This window comes from Phyllobates terribilis, unplaced genomic scaffold (assembly GCF_046119375.1).
Source record: "Phyllobates terribilis strain yellow unplaced genomic scaffold, ASM4611937v1 Scaffold_2__4_contigs__length_985480577, whole genome shotgun sequence".
Classification (NCBI taxonomy): Eukaryota; Metazoa; Chordata; class Amphibia; order Anura; family Dendrobatidae; genus Phyllobates; species Phyllobates terribilis.
The window spans coordinates 158,089,014-158,106,152 of NW_027362762.1; the positions used below are offsets into that span (position 1 = coordinate 158,089,014).

General features: G+C 42.5%; 1 protein-coding gene across 2 annotated transcripts in view; it reads right to left on the minus strand.

Moving 5' to 3' along the window:
* RAPGEF3 (Rap guanine nucleotide exchange factor 3) overlaps positions 1 to 17,139 on the minus strand; it is a 139,753-nt gene that overhangs the window by 76,321 nt on the left and 46,293 nt on the right. For both annotated transcript variants that reach the window (XM_073663173.1, XM_073663174.1), the window contains one exon: positions 14,128 to 14,181. In XM_073663173.1, the coding sequence (XP_073519274.1) occupies positions 14,128 to 14,181 (54 nt within the window). The remainder of the gene's footprint in view (positions 1 to 14,127; positions 14,182 to 17,139) is intronic.

Sequence of the window (17,139 nt, forward strand, 5' to 3'; positions counted from 1 at the left end):
TCAATAAATATTATTATAAAAAAAATAAAAAAAAAACAATAAAAGTACACATATTTGGTATCGCCGCGTCCGGAACAACCTGACCTATAAAACTGTCCCACTAGTTAACCCCTTCAGTGAACACGGTAAAAAAAAAAAAAAAAAAAACAAGCAAAAAACAATGCTTTATCACCATACCGCCAAACAAAAAGTGGAATAACACGCGATCAAAAAGACGCATATAAATAAAAATGATACCGCTGAAAACGTCATCTCGTCCCGCAAAAAACAAGCCGCCATATAGCTCCATCAGCCGAAAAATAAAAAAGTTATAGCTCTCAGAATAAAGCGATACTAAAAAATATTTTTTTCTATAAAATAGCTTTTATTGTGTATAAGCGCCAAAACATAGAAAAATTATACAAATGTGGTACCGCTGTAAACGTACTGACCCGAAGAGTAAAGCTGCCTCATCAATTTTACCACACGCGGAACAGAATAAAAAAAAAAAAAAAAAACAATTCCTGAATTGTTGGTTTTTGTTTATTCTGCCTCCCAAAAATCGGAATAGAAAGCGATCAAAAAATGTCACGTGCCTGAAAATGGCACCAATAACAACGTCAAGTCATCCCGCAAAAAACGAGCCGTCACATGACTGTCTGCCAAAATTTGGAAAAATTATAGCTCTCAAAATATGGCGATGCAAAAACTAGATTTTACAAAAAATGCGTCTTTTAGTGTGTGACAGCTGTCAGTCATAAAAACCCCATATGATTCTGGCATTGCTGTAATCACACCGACCCGAAGAATAAAGTCGTCTAATCACTTATACCGCACAAGGAACGGCGTCAAAAATAAACTCTTGAGTTAGGATTGGGCTAGGGTTAGGGCTGGGTTTGGGGCTAGGGTTGTGCTGGGGCTAGGGTTGTGCTGGGGCTAGGGTTGTGCTGGGGCTAGGGTTGTGCTGGGGCTAGGGTTGTGCTGGGGCTAGGGTTGTGCTAGGGTTAGGGCTGGGGTTGGGATTTTTTTCAAAAGTAAGAAAAAAAGATGACGATATGGCGACTAGTGTTGAGAGCAAGTGCTCGCTACTTGAGTTTGCATCGGGTGCTCTGGTATGCATTTAGTATCGTGGGTATTTGAGTGACATGCTCGAGTCTCTGCCCCATATGCTTCGCGGCCAAAAAACTTTACGGGGATTGCCTGCCATGCACGAGCGATCCCCGCATGTTTTTTTTTGGGTGTCTAATAACCGTGAAACATGCGGAGCAGGGACTCGAGCATGTCACTCGAGCACACGCTGTACATGGTGCATACCTGAGTACCCGATGCAAACTCAAGTAGCGAGCACTTGCGCTCAAGAATAATGAAAACTTATTCAATATGATGACCTAATGTAAACAAATAATGTGCCGTACCTCTGGGTTCAAAATGTTCACTATACACCTTAATAAAATCTTTGAGGGGTATAGTTTCCAAAATGGGGACACTTGTGGGGGAGCTCCACTGTTTAGGCACATCACGGGCTCTCCAAACGCGACATGGTGTCCGCTAACAAATTGAATGGAAAATCGGCTCAAATTGTTAGCGGACGCCATGTTGCGTTTGGAGAGCCCCTGTGTGTCCAAACATTGGAGCTCCCCCACAAGTGACCCCATTTTGGAAACTAGACCCCCCAAGGCACCTATCTAGATGCATAGTGAGCACTTAGAACCCCCAGGTGCTTCACAAATTGATTCGTAAAAATGAAAAAGTGAAAATAAAACACTTTTTCATTTTTATGAATCAATTTGTGAAGCACCTGGGGTTCCAAGTGCTCACTATGAATCTAGATAGGTGCCTTGGGGGGTCTAGTTTCCAAAATGAGGTCACTTGTGGGGGAGCTCCAATGTTTGGGCACACAGGGACTCTCTAAATGCAACATGGTATCCGCTAACAAATTGAATGGAAAATCGGCTCAAATTGTTAGCGGACACCACATTGCGTTTGGAGAGCCCCTCTGTGCCCAAACTTTGGAGCTCCCCCACAAGTGACCCCATTTTGGAAACTAGACCCCCCAAGGCACCTTTCTAGATGCATAGTGAGCACTTGGAACCCCCAGGTGCTTCACAAATTGATTCGTAAAAATGAAAAAGTGAAAAAAAAAACACTTTTTCATTTTTATGAATCAATTTGTGAAGCACCTGGGGTTCCAAGTGCTCACTATGAATCTAGATAGGTGCCTTGGGGGGTCTAGTTTCCAAAATGGGGTCACTTGTGGGGGAGCTCCAATGTTTGAGCACACAGGGACTCTCCAAATGCAACATGATATCCGCTAACAAATTGTCGGCTCAAATTGTTAGCGGATATCATGTTGCATTTGGAGAGTCCCTGTGTGCCCAAACATTGGAGCTCCTCCACAAGTGACCCCATTTTGGAAACTAGACCCCCCAAGGCACCTATCTAGATGCATAGTGAGCACTTGGAACCCCTAGGTGCTTCACAAATTAATTCGTAAAAATGAAAAAGTGTTTTTTTTTTCACTTTTTCATTATTACGAATCAATTTGTGAAGCACCTGGGGGTTCCAAGTGCTCACTATGCATCTAGAAAGGTGCCTTGGGGGGTCTAGTTTCCAAAATGGGGTCACTTGTGGGGGAGCTCCAAAGTTTGGGCACAGAGGGGCTCTCCAAACGCAATGTGGCGTCCGCTAACAATTTGAGCCGATTTTCCATTCAATTTGTTAGCGGATACCATGTTGCATTTAGAGAGTCCCTGTGTGCCCAAACATTGGAGCTCCCCCACAAGTGACCCCATTTTGGAAACTAGACCCCCCAAGGCACCTATCTAGATGCATAGTGAGCACTTGGAACCCCTAGGTGCTTCACAAATTGATTCGTAAAAATGAAAAAGTGTTTTTTTTTTCACTTTTTCATTATTACGAATCAATTTGTGAAGCACCTGGGGGTTCCAAGTGCTCACTATGCATCTAGAAAGGTGCCTTGGGGGGTCTAGTTTCCAAAATGGGGTCACTTGTGGGGGAGCTCCAAAGTTTGGGCACAGAGAAGCTCTCCAAACGCAATGTGGTGTCCGCTAACAATTTGAGCCGATTTTCCATTCAATTTGTTAGCGGATACCATGTTGCATTTAGAGAGTCCCTGTGTGCCCAAACATTGGAGCTCTCCCACAAGTGACCCCATTTTGGAAACTAGACCCCCCAAGGCACCTATCTAGATGCATAGTGAGCAGTTGGAACCCCCAGGTGCTTCACAAATTGATTCATAAAAATGAAAAAGTGTTTTTTTTTTCACTTTTTCATTGTTACGAATCAATTTGTGAAGCACCTGGGGGTTCCAAGTGCTCACTATGCATCTAGATAGGTGCCTTGGGGGGTCTAGTTTCCAAAATGGGGTCACTTGTGGGGGAGCTCCAATGTTTGGGCACACAGCAGCTCTCCAAACGCAACATGGTGTCGCTAACAATTTGAGCCAATTTTGCGTTAAATTTGTTAGCGGACACCATGTTGCATTTAGAGAGCCGCTGTGTGCCCAAATATTGGAGCTCCCCCACAAGTGACCCCATTTTGGAAACTAGACCACCCAAGGCACCTATCTAGATGCATACTGAGCACTTGGAACCCTCAGGTGCTTCACAAATTGATTCATACAAATGAAAAAGTGTTTTTTTTTTCACTTTTTCATTGTTACGAATCAATTTGTGAAGCACCTGGGGGTTCCAAGTGCTCACTATGCATTTAGATAGGTGCCTTGGGGGGTCTAGTTTCCAAAATGGGGTCACTTGTGGGGGAGCTCCAATGTTTGGGCACACAGGGACTCTCTAAATGCAACATGGTGTCCTCTAACAAATTTAACGGAAAATCGGCTCAAATTGTTAGCGACACCATGTTGCGTTTGGAGAGCCGCTGTGTGCCCAAACATTGGAGCTCCCCCACAAGTTACCCCATTTTGGAAACTAGACCCCCCAAGGCACCTATCTAGATGCATTGTGAGCACTTGGAACACTCAGGTGCTTCACAAATTGATTCATAAAAATGAAAAAGTGTTTTTTTTTTTCACTTTTTCATTGTTACGAATCAATTTGTGAAGCACCTGGGGGTTCCAAGTGCTCACTATGCATCTAGAAAGGTGCCTTGGGGGGTCTAGTTTCCAAAATGGGGTCACTTGTGGGGGAGCTCCAAAGTTTGGGCACACATGGGCTCTCCAAACACAACATGGCGTCCGCTAATTATTCAAGCAAATTTTACAATCAAAAAGTCAAATAGCGCTCCTTCCCTTCCGAGCCCTGCCGTGCGCCCAAACAGTATTTTTTCCCCAAATATTGGGTATCTGCGTGCCCAGGGGAAATTGCACAACAAATTTTGGGGTCCATTTTTTCTTGTTACCCCTGTGAAAATAAAAAAAATTGGGTCTAAATTAACATTTTTGTGAAAAAAGTTAAATGTTCATTTTTTTCTTCCACATTCAAAAAATTCCTGTGAAGCACCTGAAGGGTTAATAAAGTTCTTGAATGTGGTTTTGAGCACCTTGAGGGGTGCAGTTTTTAGAATGGTGTCACTTTTGGGTATTTTCTGTCATAAAGACCTCTCAAAGTGACTTCAAATGTGATGTGGTCCCTAAAAAAATGGTTTTGTAAATTTTGTTGGAAAAATGAGAAATCGCTGGTCAACTTTTAACCCTTATAGCTCCCTAACAAAAAAAAATTTTGGTTCCAAAATTGTGCTGATGTAAAGTAGACATGTGGGAAATGTTATTTATTAACTCTTTTGTGTGACATATCGCTCTGATTTCAGGGCTTAAAAATTCAAATTTTGAAAATTGCAAAATTTTCAAAATTTTCGCCAAATTTCCGTTTTTTTCACAAATAAACGCAAGTGATATCGAAGAAATTTTTCCACAGTCATGAAGTACAATATGTCACGAAAAAACAATCTCAGAATCAGGGGGATCCGTTGAAGCGTTCGAGAGTAATTACCTCATAAAGTGACAGTGGTCAGAATTGTAAAAATTGGCCCGGTCATTAACGTGCAAACCACCCGCGGGGCTTAAGGGGTTAATATGCTGTACTGCATGGCTCTTGTAAGGGGCATTAAAACCGTCTTCTAAGCTACTGTGACCTCCACGTCTCTTCCAAGGGGCATTAAAACAGTCTTGTTAAGCTACAGCAACCTCCACGTCTCTTCCAAGGGGCATTAAAAACCGTCTTGTTAAGCTACTGTGACCTCCACGTCTCTTCCAAGGGGCATTAAAACCATCTTGTTATACCACTCTGACCTCCATGTCTCTTCCAAGGGGCATTAAAACCATCTTGCTAAGCTGTGACCTCCACGTCTCTTCCAAAGCTCATTAAAACAGTCTTGTTAAACCACTCTGACCTCCACGTCTCTTCCAAGGGGCATTAAAACCACCTTGTTAAGCTACTGTGACCTCCACGTCTCTTCCAAGTGGCTTTAAAACCGTCTTGTTAATCCACTCTGACTCCACGTCTCTTCCAAGGGGCATTAAAATCGTCTTGTTAAGCTACTGTGACCTCCACGTCTCTTCCAAGGGGCATTAAAACCGTCTTGTTAAATCACTCTGACTCCACGTCTCTTCCAAGGGGCATTAAAATCGTCTTGTTAAGCTACTGTGACCTCCACGTCTCTTCCAAGGGGCATTAAAACCATCTTGTTAAACCACTCTGAACTCCATGTCTCTTCCAAGGGGCATTAAAACCGTCTTGGTAAACCACTCTGAACTCCATGTCTCTTCCAAGGGGCATTAAAACCGTCTTGTTAAGCTACTGTGACCTCCACGTCTCTTCCAAGGGGCATTAAAACTGTCTTGTTAAACCACTCTGACTCCACGTCTCTTCCAAGGGGCATTAAAACCGTCTTGTTAAGCTACTGTGACCTCCACGTCTCTTCCAAGGGGCATTAAAACCGTCTTGCTAAACCACTCTGACCTCCACCTCTCTTCCAAGGGGCATTAAAACCGTCTTGTTAAACCACTCTGAACTCCACATCTCTTCCAAGAAGCATTAAAACCATCTTGTTAAACCACTAAGCTACTGTGACCTCCACGTCTCTTCCAAGGGTCATTAAAACCATCTTGTTAAGCTACTGTGACCTCCATGTCTCTTCTAAGGGGCATTAAAACAGTCTTGTTAAACCACTCTGACCTCCATGTCTCTTCCAAGGGGCATTAAAACCGTCTTGTTAAGCTACTGTGACCTCCACGTCTCTTCCAAGGGGCATTAAAACCGTCTTGTTAAGCTACTGTGACTTCCACGTCTCTTCCAAGGGGCATTAAAACCGTCTTGTTAAACCACTCTGAACTCCACAGCTCTTCCAAGGGGCATTGAAATGTTGTTTTTAATTACCTCTAACCTCCATGACTCTTCCAACGGGCATTGCATTTCCTCCTAATTTTAGTCAGCTTTTGCTTTTCAATGCATAGGCGAACACTAAGGGAGACCCACTCCCCAATAATGGGTAGAAGGTTTTTAGTACGCTGTAACCCACGTCTGTTTCAAGGGGCATTGCAGTTCCTCATAATTTTTGGAAAGCCTTCCATTCACTGCTTAGGCCAACAGTATACAGAAGACCCAGTTGCTATAAATGGAAAAAACTGTTTAGTTAAGGCCCTCTGACCTCCATGTCAATTCCAAGGGGCACCTCATCCATCATTCATCACCTGAAGCTTTGTTTTAACGGGAGTCATAGAACTGGGATAGTAGCAGGAAAACATCCAGCAATCCTCGGAGGAGGTAGGATATGTGCCAAAACGCTGACCACCTCAGCCTAGCCGCTACTACATACATACGCTTGCATTCCAAGGAACAGAAAGCTAAGGAGATGGATGGCCTCATGATCATGAATAATTTACTCGTTGTGTAGGAGGCCGACCACTGCTGCTGTCTACCTTCTGAACTTTGTGTTGAAGCCTGATTGACCCAGGACCCGCAATCCTCTATGTCTGGAGGACGTGTTGCATCCCAGTGTCCAACTGTGTCCTGGCTTCCACAATATTAACCCAGTGTGAAGGCGTCAGTCAGATGGACCATCCCTGGCCACATTCACTTGTCCACGTGTTTGTGGTTAGGCTGTGCTTCCCACTAAATGCACTGGGGAGGGCACAGGTAATGTTTTGGTATGCGCGCTTGTGTATAAGGCGCACCGGGACAAATAGGGGGGGCTGGGGACCGTTTATGGACACCTGGCCGCCCCCAGGTGGCTGGGGACCGTGTGTGGGCACCCGGGCCGCGGGGCGGCTCAGGACCAAGTATGGGTACCAGGCCGCCGACGCAGCCATGACGTGGTGGCCAGATTCCGCCTCCACATGCCTAATTTCAAGTGCAAGCAAGCAGTATGGTGTTGCAGCCTGGGGGTGGGTGGGTGGCAGGCTGCATACTTGCGCTTGCATTGCAAGGAATGGGGGAGGTACAATTGAACACTGCCCTGGGACAAGGACTTGCACGGGGATAGTTGCAAGTCTGCATCTTCTGATGCATTAAGGATCACTTCTGATGGGCACACTTTTAAGCAATGACCTGGGTGTCAGAGATGCTTCCAGGGGTCTTCCCCATGCTGTTCCCATGTCTTTTCAGCACTGTATGCATGTGTCACACAGCACATGGCCAGATAAGGTTGTAAAATGTTAAAATTACATTTCCCGGTGAATGCATTTGTCATGGTTGAAAGCAATACAAAAGTGCAAAAACGCATGAAAAATACTACTTGTCAAGACAGCCCAAGGTGTGGAGGAGTATTTTTGTTTTTGGGAATTTATTTTACTTTATACACAAGTCTTTACCCTGGAAAGGATGTTCCTTAACATATTTCACAGGAAAGCCATTTCAGTTTCGTTTTTGAACGTTTTATTGTGAGCCCATAAAATTGGCTTAATATCTCTGACCACGTTGTTGACAGCAGTGACCTGGGGGTCAGAAATGCTTCCTGGGGCGATCCCCATGTTGTCCCCATGTCATTTGAGCATTGTCATCATCGTTTTGGGCACTTTTTATGCTTTCTACAGACTGCCGGGGGTGCGGCCGCAAAAATGCTCGAGTATCACGGTGAGCTCGACCCGAGCTTCGAGCACCCGAGCATTTTAGTGCTCGCTCAACACTAATCTTCAGAGGTCTTGTGGAGTTGATGGATCAGAGCTGTTTTAGAGGCTTAATGGGGAACGACCCAATATTAGTTATTGTCATGGTTGATAGTAGTATACGATATCTCTACAGAGTAAGAGACGCCTTGTGTTTGAAACAGGTGTGGTTTCTTGCCTTTGGGGATAACATGCCTGAACAGCCCGAGTATACTTTCCTTAACATGCTATCCAACTCCCCGCCACATAGGATCTGTGCTACACTCATCCTGTTACAGGAAGCATGTGCAATAAAAACTACTGACTGCAGCACATAGCAATAGTGAATGTAGGAATATAGATACACACATTTTTACATTATGACGATTATCATAATTTTTTGTAATAAACACTGGAACGGTTATGAACCTCATATGGTAACACATACAGGCGATGTGTGCCTGGGTGAAGACGCTCTAACGATAATACTACATATAATACCCCATGAGACTTAAATACTATAAACTGGCAAACTGCATAGAAAAAATAAATCTGTAAACTGGAACTTTGGACTAGGACCAAGTCAATTAGCAACATACTTCATAAAAAAAACAGCTCAAGCACATCTGCAGGGTGATTAAAACTTCTAAAGAAGCTCAGTGGTTAGCATTGCAGCCTTGCAGCGCTGGGGTCCTGGGTTCAAATCCCACCAAGGACTACATCTGCAAGGAGTTTGTATGTTCTCCCCATGTTTGCGTGGGTTTCCTCCTGGTTCTCCTGTTTCCTCCCACATTCCAAAGACATCCTGATAGGGAATCTAGAATGTGAGCCCCAATGGGGACAGTGATGATAATGTCTGTAAAGCGCTGTGGAATATGATGGTGCTATATAAACAGAGTAAAATGAACAAAGAAGAAGGAAGTATTTTGGAGAAGAAATTTAGGATATTTGTTTAATGAGTAATAGCAACTGGTCATAAAGAAAATAAATTAGCAGATGGTGGGAAACAAAGACGAAAAAGATTTCGGACCCTATTACTTAAAACTGGTGTTTTGTAGACTTGTCTTAATGAAGTCAACACTGGAGTGAGATGCACCTCCTTCATTAGGTGCATGCTTCTTATGGATTTAGGTGCATCTTATAATTGCTATGCACTTCCATCAGAAATGTTAGTGGAGCATATTTCTGGTATAATTTATCCCACCAGAGCGGTGTAAACTTTGCTGAATTTAAGAGACCTTACCATGCCCACTTTGAAGAAGTTTGTCAGGAATGGCTTAAAAAAATGCCAAAAGTCGCAAAATGTTTGCAAAATTTTTGCAACACTTTAAGGTTTTTTACATTAGAAAACCTGCGAAAACACCTTGAACAATTGTACCCTTCATCTTCTGTTATAGAAATAAACAGGGAATTAAGGGAATATAACTACGAAATGTTAAAGGAGCGCATCTGATTGAACCTGAGAGCTATATTCCTCATTTTATGTGCAGGAGTTAACAGATAATCTATTTCTTAAACTAATTATAATGTATAACCATGGTTTTCTTCCTGTAATGTATGTTCTGTGTCATGCTTGGACTGGCCCACAGGGGAACAGGTGTATCCCCCGATGTGCCTCTGAGCAAAAATGCACCCCCTGTCCACTATATATGGGCTGTAGTTGGCACAATGCACTATGTACAGGCAATGGCAGAATCTCATCATTCATTCAACAACCTAATTTATTGGTGGGCCCTAGGAACCCCAGTCCGACATTGTTCTGTATTATATGACTTGACGACATAGTGAGTTGTGCCTGTAGTGGCGGCAACTGCTTCTACACTGACGCCTTCTGTATGGGAAGAGATGATGTGAAAAGTATGGTGGATCAAAACATTAGCCCAAGCATCTAATAAGACAAGAGGTAGCCGGGCTTCACTCTTGATAATTTCTCTGCTGTAATGAAGCAGAACTAATAAGCAAACACTGAAGAAAATAAATAGTGTTACAAAAATGAGAAAACTGCTGAAAACGTCTAAAGCTGGCATTATATAGCTGTTGGCCGAACTTTAGCTGACCGCTATCTCTCCCAACTCCCCTGACTTCTAGGTGAGCGTTCCTCCGTTCTGGATGATTGAGCCACTGACAATATAATCTGTCAACGGCTTATTTCACTACTGAACAAAAAGTATCAGGCAATTTAATTCCAACTAGAAGATCCTTATGTCCTTCATCTTTCAGAGAATATTTGGGAGGTCTCCCGTACATAGTAGATGGTTCGGCCCATCTCGTAGAAATCAGTGGGCTCAGTCTAATTATATTTAATGTGGATGAGGCTTTAAAAGGAATCTGTCAGTAGGATCAACCCTCCTAAGTGGTCTATATTGGCATGTAGGTCATAGGAGAAATCTACATTTTTCACAATATGTAAATGAGCTGTTAAGATCTATTGGTTGGACACATCTCCCCGAGAATCTGCCTTCAGAGATTATTATAAATGAAAGACTGACAGTCTGCTCTCCTGATCTAAATGTCTCACACTGATAATGCCCACTTTCATTTACAATAATCCCTGGACACAGATTCTCCAGTCTAGTCCATAGATCTTAACAGCTCTTTTACATATAAGAAAAATGTGGATTTCTCTGGAATAAGACATCGGATCGCAGATATCAAGGTATCATTGTATTCAGCTTGCTATGACCTACATTCCCATATAGACGGCTTAAGAGGGTTGATCATACTGACAGATTCCCTTTAAGTTTCTTTTTCATTATCCCAAGATGCAAACTAATGTGTTCTTCTGCCATCCTAAGCATCACTTTGCCTTAGAGTCCTACAATTTTCCTTCACCGCATCTCTCCTCCTGTTACTAATGTTTTATTATATAAAGTAAAGCAGTTTACTCTTTACCGAATCAATCACTCCACAATGAGACTTCCTCATTTGTATGACAGCGGTGGCTAACAATCTATGTTTGCCAACCTCTATTTCCCTTATGCCAAAGTCAGACTATGACCAAACAATGCAGTCATTTTTATTATTTTTATACAATTTAAAATTTCAGATTATTTAAATACAATTTTGAGGATGTTGCACCTAAATCCAGACTGTATTCAATGTATCATATCCCTGGTTGTTGCCACATGTCCTGTAGGCTGTAACCAATTATGAATTCAGAGTCCGGGACCACAAGGAAGTATAAATTATTAAATTCGGGTATAAGTGCAATGTCTTTCTCTGGAATATATCATTTCAGGCTGTATAATGTACAATACTGTGATCTCCCACTGTAAGCCTGTGCATTATTTCCTGCATGTAGCTTGATTTAAAGTGACTGGTATTTTGGCTACTTTATCTCAACTATAGGGGACTAAGATCAATGTATGCCGACCAAATCCTGATGTTTTCGTCAATCAGCCATAATTTACAAAAAATCAATTATATCTTTTTATATGTTACTACATAATATGAAAAGATTATTTTTTTTTATTGTTATGTTTACCCATTTTTTCTTTTCTTTGCTAATTGTTTCTGTTCTTCTGTACACCGGTATAGCAAATGTTATACCAGAATAACGTAAAGGACAAATGATGAGAAAGTTAAATTGAATGCCAATTAATTAGAAGGTAACTATGCTTGCCAGAAGCTTTTCAGAATAATCTGTTCTGTGTGTACATGAGGAGTACAACCATTTATGACCATTATATGGCTTGTATCCTGCATTTTCTCTAGTTTTCCCCCACTGAAGGCTCTATCTCATAATTTGCAATTGACTCTGAGCTAGTAGGTGGAGACTAGCAGCTCTGGTGTTTTACATAACACAGCACACAGAGCGGTATCGCTGCTCTTCAGAGAAATAGCAGCAGCATGGGGGAGATTATACAGCCATATTGATCTGTATAGATGTGAATCTAGCTCCTGAGTGAGGTAAAAGACTTGTTAGAAAGCTCAGCACAATCTTTCTTGCTCATTAATGCTGATCTGAGCCTGCGAAAGCACAGTGTCATTGTGCATATCGCACAGTGCACACCACGCAAGGACTAGCCCAGCCCTAGAAAGGAAAGTCACTGATGACACCTCATTTTAGGATGGGGCAGAGTCTGCAGAAGTACCCAAACCAGAATGCACTGGTATTCTCAAACGAAGCGTCATCAAAAAGGAAGTAAAAAAAAAAATAAAGCGGATGGATAGTGTAGTTAGGGAAAGATAGGGAATGTTTAAGTCAAGTGGATTAGAAAATAGTTTATGTCACGGGTGTGTCAGAAGTGACAGACAGTCGCCCTGCAGTGGGTTGCAGGAGATCTCTACATTTGGCATTGGAGACACCTTCTTAGAGACTGTCTCTAGGACCCAGTGGCTACCTTCCTCTGGCTAATTAACACCCTGGCCTGGGTGTATAAATACCTGCTGTGTTCCAGAGGGAGGTGCCAGCGATATTCATTACTCCTTGTGAAGGCTTTAGCAAGAGCAGTGCTTTGTCCTCTCAGGTGCCTGAGGACCTGTGCGCATTTGTCTGGAGTCATCTAAAACTAAGCTATTTCCCCCTGTTTGTCCTCCCTTGTTGTCTTTAGTGTTCAGTGGGGATCAACTTGTGCTCATCTCCTCACTTCCCTAGCCTTAGCCAACACCAGTGAAAGACAGGGCGGGGAACACGTGCGGCTATTGGTGAAAAGCCAATATAGGGATGTTAGGGGAGACAGAGTGATATTCTATCAGCCAGGAGGTCTCCAATCCCCCCTTTCCCTAGAGTCTGGGCTTCCTTTCCCTCTTCCCTTTGTGTTGCACTAAGTCTTTCCCACATCTTGCGTGACAGTTTAGATTATGGCATTAAATAGATATGGATTAAAGGGAATCTGTCACCCCATTTGACCTATCTCAACTAGTGTGTAGCGAGTGTGTATAGTTAACCCTTTCGGTGAGCACGCTCGTGTGCTTGCTGACTATTTGTGGCGTGCTCAGCATCTATGTTAGTGCTGCCACGGTTGCATGTGTCACGGCTGTTAGACAGCTGTGACACATGCAGGGATTGCCTGTTTGTTAGGGTTAACAATACACGCTCGCTCAATGCTAATCTAAACTATTAATATGGGCATACAGGTTATAGACTGCTGAGGACGGCGATCCCTGTATGCCTCATATCAGATGCCTTGTTCTTGATAAATCATCTTTTATCACTTTATATGAATTACTTCTTCCAGGCTATAGGGAGGATGCTGCCTGGAAGATAACTCTGCCTCCAGAGCTTGTTTTACATGAAGGGGGAGTTACCACTGTGATGTGTAATGGCCACTCTCTGCTCTCCTGATCTCACTGCAGAGCTGTGGGTGATTATATCTGACATATCTGCAGGTTCCTCTCAGCTTCAGCTTCCATCTCAGAGGCAGACAGGGTTTCAATATTATTGCAATACATCAGAGCTCACACAGAAGCAAAAATGTGTCTGCAAGAAGACAAATTTAATTTCTCCTGTTCTGTGTTAGTTACTTGTCTCACACTGGTAACTCCCCCTTCAATTTAAAATAATCTCTGTGGGCAGAGTTATCTTCTGGGCAACATCCTGCCCAGAGCCTGCAAGAGGTCATTTACATATAAGAAAAAATGTGGATTTCTCTTGAATAAAATATCAAGGTATAATTTTATTCAGCTTCCTATGACCTAAATACCCATATAGACGACTTAGGATTGATCCTACTGATATTAATTTGTATTTCGGACCACCCCTTTAATGTTGCCAAATGCCTTTAAACTGGTCAAAGTTTTGGTTTTAACATGGAGGCAGTGGTGTTAGAGGAAGGCTGTTTTGTTCATTGCAGTTTTTTTTTTTTTATTGTTTCTAAATGTGATCCTTCCCATAGCTTAATTCTTTAATGAAGAGGAACGGAGGAGACCTGTAATGCTTAAAGCCTGATATTCTTAGGTTTACTGGCTAAGCTGAATCCATTCCCAGGAACTTCTACTACTAGGTTGGTATCAGTGCTTTATTTCATTGGAATGTGTAGATGAATAATAAGGAGTTACAGTAGGCCTATCCATTTCTCGTAGTCATCACTAGCAAAATATAATTATTTAGACAGAAGAAGCTTTTGTGCAGAAAAGTACTGTGTTACCTGTTTCACGGTTTGGCTGTACTCCTCTTGAGATTCACTATCAGGAAGTGGGGTCTGAAAAAAACCGAAAATAATCTCCATTATATTAAAGAAAAGGCAAATAAAAGACTACTGTATCTAGAAAGGGCAAAGAGGACTCTAGTGTAACAGTTTCATCTCCTCTGGGACGTTCTTAAGAGCAAAACTGATTGTTAACTAGTGTTAACTTGTATCACATATACAGGCAGAAAGGTGAAACAAATATATCTTCTTACATTACCAGAAAACATCTGAATGCACATGTAAAGTAAAGTGAAAAAAAAAGTTACAGTAAAACCAAAAATGTACATGCTGGGTCTGGTGAGCATCCAATATACTCTGCTATTCTCTGAGCTTGTTCACACATGTTGCTATGAATGACTTTCAGGTTAGGGAAACACAATATTTTGTTCAGTTTATTCCTCTTGTTAGAACTATTACGGTATGTTTACACGTTGGGTTTTTGCAGCGTTTTTTTTTTTTTTGCTGTATTTTTTCTTCAACAAAAATTTTACGTTTCACAGTACCAACAAATTGAATAAGATTTTAAAAACACACTTGATTTTTTTTCCTTGCGATTTTTGAGCTGTTGCACATGTTTTAAAAAAATATGCAGCATGTCAATTCTTTTAGTGTTTTTGCAGCGTTTTTCAACTAATCTAATAAATGGGGGGAAAAGCATCAAAAATGCACACAAAAACGCACCTATTTTACACAGCGTTATTCCTGCAAACGCACTGTTTTTTGCTGCAGAAATGCCACATGTGAACATACTCGTAATATGTATGACTGCAAATCCCATAACAGCACAGGAGTTGGCTTTACATTATCTGTGTGCTTGTTACTCATAATGCAATTCTGACTTGAAAAGAAAAACATAGGTAGCATGGTGGCTTTGCATCGCTGGGGTCCTGGGTTCAATCCCACCAAGGACAACATCTACAAGGAGTTTGTATGTTCTCCCCGTGTTTGCGTGGGTTTCCTCCAGGTTCTCCGTTTTCCTCCCACACCCCAAAGACATACTAATAGGGAATCTAGATTGTGAGCCCCATTGGGGACAGTGATGATAATGTATGTAAAGTGCTGTGAAATTAATGGCTCTATATAGGCTAGTAAAATAAACAAGAATAAAGCTGAGGGAGAGAGTGCGTCATTAACAAATTTTAGGAGTTTTTACAAAGCCATACATAAACTTTTTGGATGTAAAAGATGTTTACAGTAAAATATTTCACCTTTTTTAAACAGGACCAGAAACATCATCCAATCTATAAAGAACTCTCCCAGCTGTAACCGACCATTTGTTTTAGACATGTTGTCTATTACTTCTAAAGCCGTCACCACCAGAACTCTACTGGAGCCGAGACAGGAGTAAAACGCCCGCTCTGGATATGCCAAGGCACCAAACACTTTATGGCACGTGCACACGTTCAGTATTTGGTCAGTATTTTCCATCAGTATTTGTAAGCCAAAATCAGGAGTGGAACAATCAAAAAAGTATAATAGAAACACGTCCCCACTTCTTCATTGTTCACCCACTCCTGGTTTTGACTTACAAATACTGATGTAAAATACTGACCAAATACTGAACGTATGAACGTGGCCTTAGCTGGAATCTTATAGTATGACATAAAACTACCACCAACAGAATGAAATTTGGAAATTTTGGAGTTTTATGAATACTTTCTGCTATTGATTCTGAAGTCTATTCTATGATAAAGACTTCTTTATAATTTATGTGTGATAATAGTAATTTTTTAACATAAGTGGTATATCCAAGACTGCTAGTGTGGATATCAATGGCTCATCCATTGGTGGGTTTTCTTCATTTTCATTATTGCTATTTTACTTGGACTCTTAAAAAAACACAAAAAGGTCTCATTATATAAGAATAGACAACACTAAATATATGGGTGCTGTGAAGACCCGGGGTATAACGCTACTCAGACAACACAGCGTGGCAATACTTTATTGAACCGCAAAGCGGACAATAAACACATAGAATAGTCCCAGCAAATATCCAAGATCTTACAACATTACACAGTCTCACCCTTACTTCTCCGCCCGCCTGGGATAGAACAGCTGCGACTTTGGAGACTTCCAGGGCCGACTGCCTCAACCAGTGGCCCCCCGCTTCTGGTGGGCCCCCACAGAGAAAAGGTAGCTGCAAGCTTACGAAGCTAGTAGTACAAAGCAAGAATAAAGGAGGGTCCCTTCTGCTTCTCTGGGCTCAGCCCCCTGAATGGCAGAACTGCTCTCACCCTCCCCCCAAAGCTAAATGTGCATTAGTGGAGGTATGTTTCTCAGGTCGACCGCATCACCTGGGTCTACATGTAGGACTCCCTGTGGTAAAGGCTCCTCCTGATCTTCTTTCAACACTTACACAATGGGCCTAGATGATTTTTGAACAATGGTTAGAGGCTCCTGAGATACCAATGAGATTAGTGGAATGCTGGACACTTTACAAGTTAAATTAAGGCCCCGTCACACTTAGCGACGCTGCAACGATCCCGACAACGATACGACCTGTCAGGGATCGTTGCTGCGTCGCTATGTGGTCGCTGGTGAGCTGTCAAACAGGCAGGCTCACCAACGATCAGGGGAGCAGCGACATCGTGGAAAGAATCTTACCACGATGTCCTGCTCCTGGTTACGAGCCTGCTGAAGCAGGAGCAGGCTGGTAACTATGGTAAACATCGGGTTACTAGGGGCACACGCGCTCCTAGTAACCCGTTGTTTATCATGGTTACCACTCTGCTACGGTGAGCGGGAGGTTACCGCTCACTTTAGCAGGCTCGTAACCATGATAAACAACGGGTTACTAGGAGCGCGTGTGCCCCTAGTAACCCGATGTTTACCATAGTTACCAGCCTGATCGCTGCTCCCGCTGGTCACACACAGCGATGTGTGCTGACCAGCGGGAGAGCAACGACCAAAAAATGGTCCAGGACACTTTGCAGCGATCAGCGACCTCACAGCAGGGGGCTGATCGTTGCA